The sequence below is a fragment of the Balaenoptera ricei genome, chromosome 15, assembly GCF_028023285.1.
Source record: "Balaenoptera ricei isolate mBalRic1 chromosome 15, mBalRic1.hap2, whole genome shotgun sequence".
NCBI lineage: Eukaryota > Metazoa > Chordata > Mammalia > Artiodactyla > Balaenopteridae > Balaenoptera > Balaenoptera ricei.
Window position 1 is genome coordinate 10,980,632 of NC_082653.1, and position 19,556 is coordinate 11,000,187.

The window sequence follows — 19,556 nt, forward strand, 5'->3', positions numbered from 1 at the left end:
GAATTTAACTACATTTTAAATGCCCTAACCCTAACCCTAACTCTAACCCGGGCCCTCGGCAGTGCAAGCGTGGAGTCCTAACCACTGGACCGCCAGGAATTCCTGGTGTTGATCTTTTAAAAATTAAGGAAGCCAGGATCTTGTTATAACTTAGCAATTTTCTCCCTACCCATTTTCTGTAATGGGTGCTTGGTAAATATTTGTTGGGTGACTTTTCATATATTTGCAGACAAGAAAGTAGCCTTTATACAAGTCTATCTTTATTTGTAAAAAATAATATACAACTAAAGCTAATCTGATTTTTAAAATCAAAGCTCATTTAGTGATAATGTACATTTTATAATAAAATTGTAGTAAAATACTGACATTTGATAGTTTAAACAAAGTAGCATTCATGTAAAAATCATGTTGCATGTAAAATTTAATTAGAAAATCCATAGTTCACAAAAGTCCATATATTTTGTTGATAGCTCTTGAGAACATTATCATAAATTTACTTAAGATACAGAACAAAATTCACAGTTAGCTTGACATTTAGTACTATAAAATTTTATGCTGAATCCACTGATATTTTTGTTAATAAGGTACACTTAAATAATTCAGACTACCAATGAATCGACATTTTATTGTATAACCAAGATCTATTGGTTTTACAATACGTCTAGTAATCAATTCTTTCATCAATAATTTAAATGAGAGATCCAGTTGAAAAGACCGTTGACATATACCCTTAGCAGGATAATTAAAAAGCACTAGCAGCTTTGATTTCCATTTTCATGAATACATACAAGACAAATCTGTATTTTACAGTTAAAAGTTGTACAAAAAGTCAAGCCCTGAAGTATTTCTTCCCCTAAGAGAAAAGTTCTGATGTTAAAACTTTGTTAAAAAAAAGAGAGAGAGAGAGAGAGGTAGTATGTGAAAGTATTTTTACTTAAAATGTTGAAGCCCTGCACCGCTTATAATATAAATGAAATGCAACCTTCTACTTATTAACATTTTGCCATTCAAGAGTCAAATTTATAGAACTCAACAGAATGTTAAACCTGGAATGCCATTAAAGAATAGTGGTTATATAACTGGAAGAACTTCAATGAATTCAACAAAAAGTACACTGTATTATACATAATGTTGTGCAGTTAACAGTTTAGTGATTATATGTTTAGCGGTAAAATGTGAACAAAATACATTGAAGTATTCTGAGTCAAGCGAGCTTCATTTAATCAACTTTACTTCATATACTTTTACCATATAGAGAAAATATCCTTCAAAACGGAGTCATTTGATTCTTCATTGTTTTAATAGCACACAATTGTTATAAGGTATCCATTCTAGCCCTAGCATAAAATTAATCAATAAATAACTCTGAGAGAAATATCCATAAGTCACAGGGAACTCATGTAGTTCATACTATTCTTAGTCTCTATATACAAGCTACTGTAGTGTCTGTGCACCTCCATACAATGAAACCAGGCAAGGAACAAAAGTTAGCAGCCTTACTCTTACCTTGCTAAATGGATGCATCGGAAAGTAATAAATAGCCTCATAAAATTAATCGAGGTACACTCTACCTGTCAAAGGTGAATACGACATACTTTTCATAAAGTGTAGGCAGTGTTCCTAGAAATCCCATTAAGGAAAACCCAAAATTTTCATATAAAAAGTGCACAAGGTTGTCCTGTGTGTAAAAATCTCTTAGCTTGGGTGCATTTTTTTTTTAACGAAAATAATTCACACTACTCAGATACATTAAAAGAGTAAAAAGGCAGACAAACAAAATATACACACAAACAACAAAAGGAATGATTTCTAATGAGATGTGGAATGAGGACAAGAAGAGGTTATAGGAGAGTCTCCCATATCACCAGAGTCCATGGAACTGCCTTTCACAACGTAAGTGATGCCCAAATGCAATGAGTTTGTAAATATGAAAGCTACAAGATGGGCAAACACGGACTTGAACAACTGTTAGAGTTTCTTAATTCAGGAACATAGCTTCAATGCTTTATAACTTAGGAAGCAACCCCTAAAAACAGTCCATTGATTTGATTTCTTAGAAATTAGGAAAAAAAAAAAAAAAGCATTTGAAAAAATTACTCGCTACAATTAGCAACAGAGGAACAATATTAAAAAATCAAAATACAACATGGGGAATATAGGAGCCAAGGTCCCAAAGTACCGGAAGATAGACTCAGACTTCTTCACGTTAGAATTAGAAAATACATAGTTAAAGGAAAAATTAACCAGGCTCTGCACAGCAGGTTAAATATGCAACCACTTCAAACAGAAATGATCTAGTCCTCATGTGTAGTTCTGGGAATGTGCTCTAACATCCAGTTCTCTATAGACAAAATAGCAAAAGCACATCATTTCATTAGCAAAGGCCCCTTCGTTTTAGACTTAAATTCACCTCTGACCCACCGAAGTTTATATTAATTATCAAACTACTATTTTAATAACATTTTAAACTTGCAATATATTTTTTTCATGCCTATCCCAGATCACTGGTTCAGAGGTATATATGCTTTAAACTAGCCAAATTTACAAGTCTCCATGGCGTCCTCACTCAGAAAACATTCAAACGCGATGGTTTCATAGTGTTATGATTGTTCCATCTTCTTCTAAGAGTTTTTGATCTGGAGCATGCGTTTCAAATTCTGTATTTGTGCCACTTGCTAAGGGTGCTAAGCTCACTTCACTAGAAGGAATAAAACCGTTCTGTCCAGATTCGAAACTGAGTTCTATTTGTGTTAATGATTCCAGGCTCTCGGTGTTACGAACAGCCTTAGGGATCTGCTGTGGCACACCATTGTCTTCAATAATAATGTCATCTTCATCGCTGTCTTCATCCTCTGGCTCAAAGCTCGGTTCGATCTGCTGTGGATAGCCAGGAAGGCTGTTGTCAGTAGACTGGCCAGAGCTGCCGGAAGTCCGACTGTTCCTAATGACGTTATTCCTCTGGTTTGCTGGTCTCACTGTGATGATGAGGTTGCGGCTGTTTGCAATCATCATGTCAGTTACTTGATCTAGACTCTTCCCGGAAACTTCTATGCCATTAACTTCTAAAACTTCATCATTAACGGCTAATAGTCCTGTGCTTTGAGCCAGACCTCCTGGCACAAGTCTGGATATAAAGATCCCTGGGACCTTCTCTAAGCCATGGGGTGTCACCCGGACACTGGAGCCGTCCCGGATGTAGAATCCTAGGGGTTTCTCAGTGCCATATTTGTAAAGACGGACCCTACGATGTGTTTCTGGGAGAATATCCACGTCTATAATAGAAGACACAGGTCTGAAGTCCTGGGGCATACTAATGACTATGTGTGGCTTTTTTCTATGGTTGTCAGGACGCAACACATTGGTTAAAACATTCTTCTTCTTTATTAGTGTGTCTGTACCAAAGGCACTGTAGTCTGCTTCTTCTGTTTAAAAATAAAATAAAATAATTATAGAAATGCTGTATAAACGCCCATTTATCTATAGTGGAATCTGTACAGAAAGGATAACTCAAATATATTTGGTACATAAACAAACTCGTTAAATATCAGCCTGTTCCAATCAGCTGAAAATGTAGTGTAGTAGTAAGACATGCTATACTAGAAAAGCCCAATAGGTGGCCCTCTCGAGTATTCACCATAAAGTTACCAAAAGTTGAAGTTAAATTTGATAAAGCTCAATGACTTAAACAACATTAAATAGGGCAGATGAAATTCTGATAAGCCTCGCACACACATTCTTAAACACCATTTAAAACAAGTTATTTACATTGTATTTTCCCTATGTTTGTTTAAACACCTCCAGCTTGCATGCTTATCATATTTGACTCAATGACACAAAATTGGACACTTTTGAAGCTCAAATACCTGTATTAGAGTCCGGGCAGACAGTGTACAGGCAGACTTCTTTTTACTGCGCTTCGCAGATAATTGTGTTTTTTTACAAATTGAAGGTTTGTGGCAAGCCTGCACCGAGCAAGTCTACCGATGCCATTTTTCCAACAGCATTTGCTCACTTCGTGTCTCTGGGTCACATTTTGTTAATTCTTGCAATATTTCAAACTTTTAAATTATTATACTTGTTACGATGCGCTTTGATCAGTGATCTTTGACATCACTACTGCAAAAAGATTATGACTTGCTGAAGGTTCAGGTGATGGTTAACATTTTTTTTAGCAAAAAAGTATTTTAAAATTGAGTTATGTATTTTTTTAGACATAATGCTATTACATGCTTAATTTGTGCAAGAATTCATGTGACTGGGCTTCCCTGGTGGCACAGTGGTTGAGAATCTGCATGCCAATGCAGGGGACACGGGTTCGAGCCCTGGTCTGGGAAGATCCCACATGCCGCGGAGCGACTGGGCCCGTGAGCCACAATTACTGAGCCTGCGCGTCTGGAGCCTGTGCTCCGCAACAAGAGAGGCCGCGATAGTGAGAGGCCCGCGCACCGCGATGAAGAATGGCCCCCACTTGCCGCAACTGGAGAAAGCCCTCGCACAGAAACGAAGACCCAACACAGCCAAAAATAAATAAATAAATAAATAAAATATTTTAAAAAAGAATACATAAATAAAATGTATACAAACCCCAGAATCTTTAAAAAAAAAAAAAAAAAAAAAGAATTCATGTGACTTGCTTTATCGCGATATTTGCTTTATTGAACCCACAATATATCTGAGGTCTGCCTGTAATTAAACGAAATGGATAATACACATAAAATGACAATGTAATTAAATGAATACATATCAAACACAGGAATTTTGGTCTTCTGCAAATACACTCTCCCTCAGTTTTCTGGAGGAGTTCTTAACCTTTCATTTTCCCACTTTTGAAAGAGGCTGAGGTGTAAGACAGAGACAACAGGGAAGGGTGAGGATTCTGGCAAAGCTGAGAGCTCCTGCCCCATTTAATGGCATGGCTTTTCTCGCTCCAGGCAGCTTTTCTTCACGGACTGTAGGAATTTGTGTGGACAGTCCAACTTGTCAGAGAGTCTTGTTTTTTCAGGTTAAAAAAAAAAACACAAAAACTTCCCATTTTAAAATGCCGACACCTAATTAAATAACAACAAAAACCTGTTTGAGCAAATAACGTCTGGGGGTTGAATTTATCCTTCAAGCCAGCAATTTATAATCTCTGATGTAAACTAGGGAAAACAGGGCACTAAAACTAGATCTTCTTAAATCCCACAGCTGGAGGTAGACAGTCTACAAACAACACATCTCATCAGAGGATGAGGAAACGGAATTAACAGCAGGCATAAAAGGTGAAATCAGATTTCAAAAATAACTGGAATGGGGATAAACTAAAAAGTCACAATCTCCAAGGATGAAAAAAATATTTAGTAAGAATAAAGAAGACAAAAGTGCCCCCACCATCCCAAGAACTAGTTTAAAGTCCTAGTCTCAATCACTGCTACAGACCAGTAACATCACTAGACTGTGTCTGCACAGGGCTTCCATTTGTAGTCTCTTGTCACCCGACTCTCGGCCCCCCTATCGGTAAGTATTATTACCTTTACTTTATAGACCAGGAAATTAAGGGTACAAAATAAGGTACAGATGGCCCCAGGTTTTCTTACTAAGGCCAATACCGTACATGTTCAATTCACACAGTGAATGTTAAATGTCCACTGTGTGTCAGAGCCTGGAGAACCTCAGTATTCTTTTCTCAGTGCTGCTTGAACACTCTTCAAAAGCTAGTTTCAGATAAATGTACAAGACTAGGCGTACCTGGGGACTTCCCTGGTGGCGCAGTGGTTAGGACTCTGGCGCAGGGGGCCCGGGTTTGATTCCTGGTCAGGAAACTAGATCCCACATGCATGTCAACTAAGGAGCCCACCTGCCACAAGTAAGACCCAGCACAACCAAAAAAAAAAAAAAAAAAAAGCCTAGTGGTACCTGATTTTGGGGCATTTCCCCCCCTGGGGATAATTTTGCTTCATTTATGGAGAAAGTACTTACACTGTGTTCTTACAAAGACAGAAATTTATTTATAATTTGGCTTGGGAAATAAATCGACTGACAAAAGAATCTTTTGGGCAAAATGTAGCCAAAAATCTATCAACAATGATCTTCTACTGAATGTGTTTATTCAAAATTGTATATTTCATTTTATAATCAATTAAGAAAGCCCACACAATTTTTATATGGGAAATTCCAGACCATACAAAAGGAGAACAAAACTAAGCTGCCTACATACCTATTCATGGGAAACCTGACCAAAAAACCCCCCAAATCTGCATAATTTGGCATCGCATCCAGACTCTGTTTGAATGCTCTCTGCTAAATTCTCAAAAGCAATATGCCCCAGTACAAAGGCACCTTTGTTCTCCCATCTAGCTAATCAGTTTCCAGCCACTGGGAAAAGAAATATTTTGGCAGAAAGCCAGGGTGCAGGGTGTCGGTTTAAAGTGTAAAGGTGAACATCTACAGGGAACAGGGCTGACGTTCCACCTGAGCATGTCTGTCAAAGTACAAAACTCAGAAAGAGACGGAACGTTGGAATCCTGGCTCATGGCAACCTTTCACTTGACAAACCCAGGCTTATGCAACAGTATGTGATATAGGCTCAGTGAAACCTCACCTATCCCGAGCCTGACAATCTCAGCTCACCGAAACAGACAAGGATCTACCCGTGGAATGCCGCCAAACAGCCAAACTGGATGTCTCACTTCCTTACACACAAAAAGCCCCTGTGCTTTACTCACAGAGGAAGGGAGCCCTGAAGGGCCTCCCTCGGAGCCTCTTACTTTTTAAACATTAATTCCAAAAAACCCTGGTTATCTCATTCCTCAGTTCAGAGTCTTAAGTCACAGTCAGGGGTAAGGGTCCACTAGTGAGTGGCAGGCACAGATACAAAAAATAAAAGCCTACAGTGAAGAAAAAGCAAACCTGAAAACAAACAAACAAAACAAAGCGTTATATAAATCCCAGCAGCATCCGTGTACAGTAACAAAACTCTAACAGTTCATGGTAGAGTCATCAAGAAAGTTCAAGATTATGACCCATTTCAAGTTCAGTAGGAAGACAGGGAAAAATGAAATAATTTTTGAAACTGTTCTAATCAAGGGGTGGACAACCTTTTTCTGTAGAGTTGTAGTACAGTAAATATTTTAGGTATTGCAGGTCATACGGTCTCTGTTGCAAAAGCAGCCACAGGCAATACAGAAAGGAGTGATAATGGCTGTGTTCCATGAAAACTTTATTTATAAAAACAGCCAGCAAGCCTGAGTTTGCCAACACTTGTTCTAATCCAAAATGGTTAAATGAAATAGATGTGGCAACTTTAAAAGGATTAAACATCACTTAAAGCAATATTCAAAGCCTGCAGATCCCTTCACTTCCTAATATAAGAAAAATCAATTGCCAGATACTTAAGAAGCACCTGCTACTATGTGGCTAGACATCGTGCTATGTGCTGCAGATCCAGTGCACAAAACAGCTAAGGTGCTTGCTTTCATGGTGTTTACAGACTAAAAGCGACGGCAATTAACAAAGAACCTGAAACCATTATATTATTACAAAGGTGCCAAGAGCTGTGAAGTTTGTCAGTGGGAACTCGGCCGGGTCTGCAGGGTAAGGCAAGGCTTCTCTGGGGAGTGTGGTTTATACTGAGACTGGAAAACAAACCAGTAGCTAATCAGGTAGAAGGGAGGGAAGAACTTCCAGGTGCAGATACAACAAATACAGAGCCGGGCAGGATGGGGTCGTGGGAGGAGACAGTGAGAAGGCAGGGTGGGAGGGGAGAGAAGAGGAAGAGCACGAGCCCAGTCTACGCAGCCAGGGCCCTGCAGACAGACAGGGCCTCCGGGGAAGCGGGGAGGATTACAGGCTTCAGCCTGAGGGCAAAGGGAAGAAAACCAAGGATTTTGGCTTTTCTACAAAGCTCACTCTGGTTGCAAGCTGGAGAAGGGACCTGCGGGGGAAGACAGGAGGTTACTGCAGGTAATTTAGGATGGTACCTGGCCTGAAGCAGAGGCAGTGGAATGGGGAAATAAGTTTGAAAAATAATTAGAACACATTTTTAATAGGCCAGGTGACTGAATAAAAAGGTGTGTCAGGAAATGGGGAAATAAGTTTGAAAAATAATTAGAACACATTTTTAATAGGCTTGGTGACTGAAAAAAAGGTATGTGTCAAAGGCGACACCCAGGTTTCTGTCATAAGCAATTGGAATCACATTCTGAGCTGTTACTCCACAATTTCTTCTTTTTATTTTATTTAATTTTTTTATTTCTGGGGCCGTACCTTCTGTTAAACTATTTTTTACAATTTACTATTAAAATGTATACTCCTTAAACCATTTCTAAATTAAACCCTGACTCACTAAAATATAACCTTAAAATACATCTCCCAAATAACATCCAATGCACAGTAAAGTTCTAAGAGACAGTTTAAGTGGCTGCCCAGTTCCAGGCGTCTGGGCCACAAGGCCACGTCCTAAGGCAGATGAGGCTTAAAGCAAGGCCCTTCTGGTGTTTCCAACATACTCCTTCGAATAAACCCATGATGCAAATGCGTCTGTCTGATGGCACACAGAAACAGACTGTGACACAGCAAGAAGCTGTGGTGTAGGTAGTCTGATCAGATCTGGCGAGAAGTCCGTGCAGGTCAATGGGCCTCAGACTTGGCTGATCATCACAACAGGCTTTTAAAAAATACACATTTCCCTGGCTGCATTCCAAACCTACAGGAATGACCTGAGTACTTTTTCTAAAGGGGCACCCTTTAAATATTTTCTGAGATTGTTTACCATACAATAACCTCCTGAACAACAAGAGAAGAAAAACTCTCTTTTTCCCTCAAATAAGTGAGGAAATTCTAAACTCTGACAGGGGGAGGGGGCTGGCAAAAGCCCTAGGATCCTCTGCGAAAGTAACTTTTAAAATATCAGGTGTTTTGTTTTGTTTTTGCTTCCACAATAACAGCCCTGGAAATAGAGTCTGGGTTTTTTCCTCTAACAATAAATTATTGTAAAACATAAAACTTTTCAAGATATGCAACGACGCTACCCCCGAGTTCAAGCTATGAAGTGGTTTATGCCTTCAATTGTGAGCTTTCACTTCAAAGAAGCTTTATTTGGTAGAGGGTATCAGATTTTAAAAGGTCACATGGTTTTAAAATTTAAAATCGTTTTCATATCTGTCTTTTAAAAATATCGCTTGGTGCCACATCAAGTGCAACTGCTGCCCTATTGGTTCCTAAATTGGAAGCAACAGGCCAGTAAAACAGAAAATGTGTTGTAATTAAGCAAGAAAATGTAACTGTACTTAATTTAATGCCATGTTTTACATTAGTTTCCTGAATTTAATGTTCATTAAAGTTTAAGTAAAATCAGCTTTCTACTTAAGCATCTGCTGAGCTTTGTTTAAAAGAAAAAAAGTATCATCACGAACTACAGGGCACTGTGTAACTGTAAGACAGACAACAAACATGTTAACTCTACCTAAATAATCAGAGGGTAATCTGGTAAAGGTGGAGGTTGGGGGGCTCTAGCTAGGGTGGTCAGAAGAGGCCCCTCTGAGAAAGTCATCTGAGCTGAGAACTGAGGAGGCAGCCATGGGACCAGCTGCAGGAAAAGCGTTCCTTACAGAAGGAACAGCAAGTGCAGAAGCACAGAGACAGCAACAAGCCCGCTGAGTCCTAGGGACAGAAAGCAAGCCAGTGTGGTTGCTGAGAGGTGGGAGTGGGAGAATGGAGGAAGGAGACGCTGTGGGGCACAAATCAGGACGGATTTTATTCTGGATGCAACGGAAACCATTGGAGGGTTTTCAGCAGGAATGAATCGACTGACTGACTTTTCATGTTTTGCTTAAGTCATATTTATTTGTATTACAGTTACTTTTTTTTTTTTTTGGCCGCACCGGGTGGCATGCGGGATCTTAGTTCTCCGACCAGGGATTGAACCTGCGCCCCCCTGCAGTGGAAGCGTGGAGTCTTAACTGCCGGACCACCAGGGATGTCCCAAAGTTACATGTTTAAAAACAAAAATTTTCTGTTGAACACACTGCCTATTTCTAAATCAAATTCTAAGGGCTATGAATTGTATTGGTTATTTACCTCTACAGCATAGAAAACTTTTGTTTACATCTAAACATATTTGAAAAGGAAATAGCAGAAGATAACCACCCTTAAAAGATGTTAGGATTAATCCTGTGATCACGTAAGTGTTACAATTCCAGGAACAAAAACATGTGGTAGTATAATCCAACACCTATAATCTTTCTAAGGAAGGGGATAATCCAACAAGTTTTGTCAGATGGCAGTAGTTTAAAAATAGTCATTCTATATTTAAATACATGTTCCAAACAGCAAATTTGTAATGAAAATTACAACTGCTAACAAGACAGGCCTTCTATTCAACAATAATGATTTAAATTATTCTGCTTAAAATGACAAGTTCCACTCCAATGTTTTGTCTTCTCCTCTTCCTTCTCCAACATTCTATACATAGCTTTCTAAGAACCATCCCTGCTCTTCATCTCAGCTAGCCCTAATGTCCACTCCCCAAAATTTCAACTATCACTTTTCTGCAGACTTTCAGCTCTTTGATCAGCCTCTAGATTTCCACCCTGAGCTCCAGCCCATCATTTCTGATTTCCTACGGGACAAGGTTGAAACTTGCCAGCCAGATAAGCTTTTTTGGCCTATAACCAAACCAATTTTCTTTCCAAGTCAATCTCTCTTCCAGACTGTACCTGTTTTATGGCACCATCAGGCTCAAATCCAGAAAGCTCTGGACTCCTCTTCAACCCTCTGCCATCCAGGGGGGAGCGCAGTGACTCTCAGATCCTCCCCTTTATCTTCCTCACCTGGTCTCCTGCCGGGGCAGCTTCTCAGCATCTCTCACCCCCCTGCTCCTTGCTCTCTCCTGTAAGACTGCTGCATACTCCAATTCATCCTGAACAGCCAAATGAGTCTTCCTGAAGTAACACTCTAATTGTACCACACCCCTGTCACATACCTAGGAAATCCATCTTAGGGGTCTTTGGGAAAATGAATTTGTGTGTTTGTAAAGTATCTCGTAAATAGTCAAGTGATACAGATATGTTACCCTACCCTTGGAGGTTTATTTTGTTGGCGGACTTTAGTTCCTCCAAACCCAGAAGCAAAGATACACAATCAGTGGAATTTCAAAGCCCTAGGAGTGGTCCAATGCTTATCAACTGATTGGAAATGAAGTTTCACCTTCAAGGGTAATTTCTACCCACTTTCTCAAACTGCTTTCTGGGTTGGTTTACAAACACAGTAAGGCTTTGATTATCCCACCAGTACTGGGCTTGTGGCTCTCATGTTGCCTTTCCAAACCTCTTCATTTACCAAAGACGAAGGAATAAATGGCACACATCATGCCCATCTACAGGCAGACACAGATAAACACACACACGGAGGAGGCCACAAAGTTAAAAGTTTTAGGGCTCAAAATACATTTCAATTCGTGCCATATAGAGTGGTTATTTTAAAATGTTCTTTTGCAAGACCAATATCAATGTTTACATTCTTCCAAAATAATGACTTGCTCTCTGATTTTCCAGATAATTCACTAGTTTTATTTCTGTGAAAAATGCCTTAAAAGGAAAGAAAATATTCACCGGAGGCATACTACATGCCAGAGCACTGCACTGAGCTCATTTAAACTTCCTAGTAATCCTATGAGATAGTATGTTCATTCTATAGATAAAGACACTGCGACCCAGGAAGAATAAACAGTTTTCCTTCAGGTACCTATTAAGTGGTGCATACAGTATTTCAAAGTTAGTTGCTACCAAAAAAGTAGAATGTTTCCCTGACTCCAAAGTCATACTCTTTCTACCACATCTTTCTGAATGGACAAAATTCCATTCAACAAAGTGAAGATTCAATAAATTCCTAATTTCCATTTTAAAAAAATCTAAGAGGTTATAAAGTAATTAAAACCACAATCTTTCGGACTTTCCTGGTGGTGCAGTGGTTAAGAATCCGCCTGCCAATGCAGGGGACACGGGTTCGATCCCTGGTCTGGGAAGATCCCGCACGCCGAGGAGCAACTAAGCCTGTGCGCCACAACTACTGAGCCTGCACTCTAGAGCCCGCAAGCCACAACTACTGAGGCCCGCGCCCCTAGAGCCCGTGCTCCACAACAAGAGAAGCCACCGCAATGAGAAGCCCGTGCACCACAATGAAGAGTAGCCCCCGCTCGCCCCAACTAGAGAAAGCCTGCATGCAACAATGAAGACCCAACGCAGCCAAAAATAAAATAAAAATAAATTTTTAAAAAAACCCACAATCTTTCCAAAGTATACTTAGTGAAGTGTAAAGATGTCAATTAAACCAATAATATCACAGATGTTTTAACTCACTTGTTAGTTAATATGGTAAGAAGATTCACACAAAATGTCTATTCATTAAATTTCTAGTGAATTCTGTGTATCCTATCAATGAGGAAAATAAACAACTTCTAATTCTAAAACAATTTTTCTAAACATTGTTACTTACCCTTTTTTTGTATAAAAATCCTAAGCAGTGGGTTGGCCGTTGAAACAGCTTTGTGATAATTATCATCGTTATTTATAGGTAGTAAATCTCCGTGAATGTCTGCATAGCCTACTAAAACGTCAACATTGGGTATCTTATGAACATGTTGCAGTAATCCATAAAACTCTTCAAACTTTCCAGGTTTTGATCTTTCCAGTGAAAACCGACGAAATTCAGCTCCAAACTATAAATAAACATATTAATTTTAAAAAAGGTAACAGGGTCCAATCTTAAAATGCATGACAGAAAAATTCACAGGCACAGTATTATTTCCCTTAACGAAGAAGACAGTTCCAATAACACAGTCTATTGTCAGAAACCTCATTATCAGGCGATAAAACAATATAAGGAAGGCACAGGAATGTGTCTGCTCACTGCTGCATCTCTGAAGGGCATTCCCTTCAAGAGATGCAGGCTCAACTTAATCCCTGGGGTACCCAGGCCTCACTGGGGACTGTCCTGCAGAGTGACTCAGCTCAAACAAACCCTGTCTGGAGCCCAGATCCTGACAGCAGTATCTGCTCCTCACTCAGGCCATGCGGTAACAAAGATGTTCCTAAGTCTTTATTTTGACTGGTAGCAAAAAGCATCTAAGTTTCCTCCCCCATAAAAGGAATTACAATTTCACAGGAAGTGGCAAGAATTAACAGCAACATATACAAAAAGGACTTTGAGCTTCTTGGCACTAAGGTACGATACAAATGGAGGTATATCATACAAGAAACAGGTCTAGAGATAAGAAGTGTCTTCCCTATGTTAATCTTAAAAAAAAACACGCAGCTTTACCAATACATTAAATATATGTCTTACAACTCTCCAATTAAAGCAAAAGTGTTTACATGCTTGGCACAGTGCTAGGCCCCATAGAATGAAAGGCTCAGGCCTGCACCAGAGCTCAGCAATTAGTGGGGAAAGAGAATAGCTATCTGAAAGGCATTAAGGGATCACACAAACAGGGAGGACGACACTTCCATCATGCCCAATATTTATCTCCACAATTCTCGTTCTCAGGTCTGCTTCCCTACTCTAGATTCACACCTCTGCCTTCCAAATGCCAAATTATTTAAGTGGTTCTTATTCAGCACGAAGGACTGGCTTCATCTAGTCCATAATAAACAGGATCCATGACTTAACCATGAGACTAGCACGGCATTTCCTCAAATGTGGAAACGTAAGAAAGATTCATCAGCCTTCCGCAAAAAGTGCCCCAGTCACACAAGTTTGGGAAATGTTACATAACTATAATTACACTCTTAGGAATCACTGTGGAGACCAGATATTAAAGGCTCAGTTAAGTCCTGTGGTTGATTAAAAAAAAAAAAAAAAAAAAAAAGTTTTTAAACAAATGTTTGCCAAATGTGTTTGACCACTGAACTCGTTTTTCCTCTAAATATCTATTATTGGCAAGAAACACTAATGTACCACTAAGACAGCCTTAAGCATCTTGCAGAGAAAGTCTCTATCAGAATAATTTGAGCAGGTTACAAATGTGTCAATTCACTTTCCTAAGGATCCCATGGTCTCTCTGAACTCACTGCTTTTGCTATCTCGAAGAAGTTCATCTGCCTTGCTTATACCCACACTACTCACTAGTTTTAAATTAAAAAATTACTAAAACCACTTCTTACCTCTAACAAATTAAAAGTTTCCAAAACACATTCCTGAAACATAAACACTAACATCTGTCAAGAAAATAAGGTGACTCATACCTAAAGCACTCAAAAAGTGTAGTCACACCTTCACGTTTCAAAGTAAATAATAACTGGGGAACACCCTTCATATCAGAGTTAGTCTTATGATGTTATAAAAAGTCATAGTTTCTTCTCCATTTTCTTTATTCTGGTATCACAACATCCTAGTGCTTTCTGCTTCATCTCAGGGTTTTATTACTTCCCCTGGTGAATGGGAGTAACATCTAATAATTGAATATTTTAGGGCTGCAATGTTTTTGCTAAAGCTTGTGGATAAAAATTCTTTGCTCAACATTTTTTTCTCTTGCTTAAATGTTATGATAAAAACAATGGAAAATTGTATGGCTTCACAAGTAGATGTGCCCTTTTGCAATGTTAGCAGGAAAAAAAAAAAGAGAAATTGTTATGCTTCTTGCAGCAAAACAATAGGATTAAGAGAACTTTTTACTACATGAAGAAAAATACTAAAATAGAGATAACATTAAGACCCAATCAACAACTATTATAACTTTTTTTAGCCTGGTCTAGTTTGCCTTGGTCACCCAGAATGTGTATGGACACCTGTCTCCCAGCATCTTCTGGTACACTGTAGAAATGAAAACTTAATTTTAATATTGTTTGCCCATGAATAATAACTAGGAAATGTACAGCTCAAAGACTATTCCAAATGTTTAATAACCTAAGGTTATTAAAGGACATGACCTTGATTATTAAGAGCTTTTCCAACTATGGAGAAACAGGAAGATAAATCAGTTACCAAAGAAAAGTCACACGGTAACTGGTATCACAACTTAACTATAGTTATATTTGCATTATCCATTACTTTATTTGTACCATTTTCCCCTTCCATGAGCAAAGATATGACGTTGACACTGTTTTCTATGCAGAAGAAAAAGAAATCCTGAAACGTGGATCTGTACATCACCAAGTTGTGGTTACAACCTCTTAGCGACCAGCTTTGTAAAAAGCTGTGATATCACCAAAGCAGTGAAAAAGGAAGTATTGTTTCACACATCTGTCCAAATATTTTTTAAATGGTAGAGATGCGAAGTGTTTTATCTAATCCATTAAAAATAAATATATATTTAAAACATAAGGTGTCACTGACACACTAGAAACAGCACCTCTACTGTGCCTATTTATCAGCAGCTAGAACACTAGTGGGACCACACTTTATGAGATGCAGGTTCTCAGAATGCCTTGATTCTATTTAAGAGACACGGTTCACCAGAAGTCCAGTATGGCAGGTCAAATATATAATGGGTAGTATGGGAAAGATTCACAAACCAGTTGACAGAAGAGAAGGGCAGAAAGCCTGAAATTCCAGTCCCCAAGGGCTCGAGGTTTCCTAGTCTGAGAGATAGATTACCATTTAACTGTATTTATCAGAACACCTAGAATCCCTACTCATTTTTTCCTATGATAAAAAAATTAAATACTTGCTACCAAGATTAGGACCACAAACTGAATTTTAAGACTATGCAACATCATAAATGTCTTTCTTTTCTTAACCTCAACTCCCACAAACCCAAACTAGATTTATAACAGAAATGCCATGAGAAGGTTCAACCATTGGGCACGGAACCACTACCACCACTATACTGCTAGAGGAAAAGCTCTATATATTTCGAGTTATCTTAACCCTTAGTTCAAGCGTGTCACTTCAATTTGCTATGGCAGTTCCACGGAGGACACAGGAGACAGCATATTCGTGAAACTGCTATAACTACATTTCTATTCTTATTAAGCAGAAGGGTTTCTTAACTAGTGCCTATCCTGATACACAAGTCGAAAACAACATTTTAAAATAATGTGAAAAATGAATGCAGATACTCTTGATGTGATCATCTCAGTTACAGCAACTTACAGAACTTTGCTTATCAACTCCAGATAATAAAAACCATTCTACCCACAGGCTTCAGGGAGCCTTCCCTACTCTACGTCACTGAAAATCACTCCTGGATTTTGCATTCTCCCCCCTACCCCACCCCGTAGTCTTACATTCAATGATGTTTCATTATTTTTAAAGTTGATATGCTTTTACTTTTCTCCTATTCTTTCATGTGTTTTGATCTTCCCAACTCTTATTTTCAATGTTCTCAGGGCCCAGCCCGTGTCCTCTCTTTTCTATTCTATAAAGCCTAAAACTTATTTTGTAAAAGGGTTTTAAGGTTTTGTCATAAAAAGCACAGCTTGTCGAAGTCATAAGCTTTCTGAGCCCCCGTCTTCTCAGAGAATCAGACTAGATTATCTAAGTCCCCTTTGGCTCTTCGATTCATGAAATGCTTGCTGAAAATGTTCCCGTGGCCGCCGATCATCTTCAAATTCCATCTCAAAACCCCCGTTGGAAAGCATTCCCTCACTAATCCCTATACACCGTCCCGCTCAGGGAGCCCTGCAATTTAGGAATTCAGTGGATACCGACGTAATTATCAGCAGATTGGCATACCGTTGGTCAAGAGTGAAAACACTTGATGTGAAAAGGTAGCAGGATGGAATGAAGAGAGCACCCAGACTCAAACTGTGAAGTGCTACTCAAACGGAAGGCGATAGTGTTAAAATATAGATTAAATGCATACCAAAGTTAGTGCTAGAAAAATCTCTAAGCAGGAAGCAAAGCTAACTTTACAAGGGCTCTTGAGTTCCCTGGGCTCTCTCCTTCACCACTTGATGCACCCTTGAGCCACAGAAAGGGGTAACATTTTGTGACCACGGGTGTTCCAAATACTCTTTACTCAGAGGCCAGGAGGTAGAATTCCTCCAAACCTTTCGTACCACGCTGCGCTCAAACGCCTCCCATCCTCCTCGGCTATACCTCGGCCCTTACCCTCATCCTTGAACAGGAATGATTTTTAAAGAGGTAGATTAAGCGCTCAGCTGGTCTCCTCCTTACCTGGGGCAGGAGCAGACACAACCCCCCACGCTCGTCCTCTTCACAGCAAGCGTATTATCCACCATCTCCTGCCTCCAAATCCCACCACCGCGCCCACCACGGTCCCAGACAGCGGGCAGCTCCTCAGGCCGTCCCCGGCCAGCCCCTGGCCTCCCCCGGGAGCACCCCCCCTCAAGGCCCTGGCTGCCGGTCCCCATCTAGCCGGCCGCTCCGCCCAGCCCGGGCCCCGCGCACCTTGCTCTTCACCTCCATGGTGCCCAGGCAGCCGCTGCCCGCTCCGTGCCGGTGGCTGCGGTTCATCCTGAGGCCTGGCCCGCAACGGCCTCCTCCAGCCGGGCCGCCCCTTGGAGCGCGGGGAGCGAGTGTGCGGCCGGCGGGCTCGGGACTCGGCTGCGGCCCAGGCGCCTCCTCACAGGCACCTGCAGAGGGGCGACCGCGGCTCGGGTCTCCGCGCAGAACTCCGCTTGGCTGGCTCCTCACGCGGTGGGACCGAGGGTGAGACTGGCGGCGCGGTGGGCGGGAACGCGGCTCCCTCCCTCCGGGCCTCGGCGACGGCCGCGACGGCGAAGGAGGAGGAGGGGGCGGAGCACAGGGGACAGGCGCCGCAGCCTAGCTCTCAGCCGCTTCCCCCGCGAGCCCGCGCGCGCGCACCCCAGCCGGGCGGGAGCCGCGGCACGTGCGCGCGCTCACCTGCAGCCTCCGTAGACGCCTCGGCGGCTCGCGCTCCGCCCACACCCAATGGGAAGCGCGCACCTGCGCCCCCAGCGCCAACCAATCGATACACGCCTCGCGCAGCGCGTGGGCGGGCCGCCTCCTCGAAAGTCCCGCCCGCCGCCGTACGATTGGTCCCGTGCTGCGAGGGAGGGGCGGGATCACCTGAAGCCGTGGACCTCCTCTCCCGACCTAGCAGGAGAGCTGGAAAGCGCATGCGCAGGCCCTGGAGTTTCCGCCCCGGGGAGGCCGGCCGGAAGCGCGAGCGCACCTGGAGACGAGGGCGGCTGGGCCTTTTGCGCACGCGCAGGCGCGCGCCTGGTTGCCCCGGACCGGGCTCGCGCGCCGCCGGGGAATGGGAGGCGAGGCCCGGCTGGTGCGGAGGCGGGGTGGGGCTGCTAGGTTTCTGCCACCCCTTATCTCCCTTCCACTTTGGGATGCTGCAGCGTGCAACTATGCCCCTCCACCACCCATTTGCGTCGTTTAGGGGTCTGGCTGCAACTCTGATTACAAAATTCAAGTTTTCCCGCCTCTGCAACAGTCACTGGGGAAGAATCTCAGGGCTCTACTGGCTTAGTTTTGTTGGTAGAGACTCTTTCTGCAGTCCGTCAAGTCCCATGGGGTCGAGTGGCCGCTGGGAGGGAGGGAAAGTGGGCAGACGCTCGGGATGGCTCCTCGAAGGTCCGGCTTCCCCGAGTACTTCTAGACCGGCCCTCCAGGGCTTTCTTTTTTTCTTTTCTGTTTAATTTATTTTTAACCTCTGAAGTCTTCCTCTCCCTCCAGCCGTTTCTGGGCTATTCGTTGTGTCCACCAATGACAGCCTCCAGATCGTCTTTGTCCCCCTCCCCCCAGTGGAATGACCGAGCTATGTCCCTGATAACAAAAGACTTGACTCCTCTCGAAATGCCCCAGAGCTGGGTTTCTTCTCCCAGGGGCCCTTTTCAGCACTGGCCATGCTGGGGAGGTGAGGAGGAGACCCCCAACGCTCCTCCCCACCTGCAGGGGGCTCTTCATGGCACTGCGGCTCATCAAAGAGCTGTGGAACCCTCCTGTGAGCTGGACCTGGGCCGGCGGGGGGGCGGCGGGGGGTTTTCTAACCTGAAATGGCCAAGAAGATCTGGTTAGGGTGCTGCATTCCACCTGAGTCTCCCCGAGGCTTCCTCCCCTTATCTCATGCCTCCAATCCCTCCTCACACTTTGCACCCCTCCTTCCCAGCACTTGTGTCAAGTTCCGGTTTCCCCATGTGTTTTGGGAGTAATCTGCTCCTGCCCGAGAATGACGGCTCTGGAAAGGCAGGGACCCGTCTGCTTTGCTCACTGTGGAGCAGTAGCACCTACCTGACTCCTAGCAGCTGCTCAGATATGTCTCTGCTGGGTGCTGGAGCTGAGCAGGGTGATTTCTCCATACTAACTTTACCCCACCTGGGTTCAAAGGCGAGAAACCCATCTTTCCCCCTGAGGGGTTCAGTCCACCAAATATTCGTGGGGGAATTTAAAGTTTTTCTGGCCATTTTGGGTGGAAGTCCAGATGGAAAGGATCCCATCCCAAGCTGAGTAATAATAAAACTGCCTTCTCTACCCCCTGTTCAAAAGCACCTACTATGTGACTCAAGCTAAACTGGAAATGAAGTGTGGTGCTGTGATGGGGCGGCATGGCAGTTTGGTCTCAAGACCCCTTAATACTATTAAAAATTATGGAGTGCCTCCAGGTATTGTGTTTATGTGTGATATGTCTTTCAACATATATTTCA

General features: G+C 42.1%; 1 protein-coding gene across 1 annotated transcript; it reads right to left on the minus strand.

Moving 5' to 3' along the window:
* Positions 1-319: 319 nt before the first annotated feature.
* On the minus strand, positions 320-17,733 carry PARD6B (par-6 family cell polarity regulator beta). Its single transcript, XM_059897392.1, has 3 exons — positions 17,329-17,733; positions 12,472-12,694; positions 320-3,422 (listed from the first exon to the last, which is right to left on the minus strand). Exons 1-3 carry the CDS (start codon positions 17,392-17,394, stop codon positions 2,593-2,595), a joined length of 1,119 nt encoding a protein of 372 aa, XP_059753375.1. The 5' UTR covers positions 17,395-17,733; the 3' UTR covers positions 320-2,592.
* Positions 17,734-19,556: the final 1,823 nt, after the last annotated feature.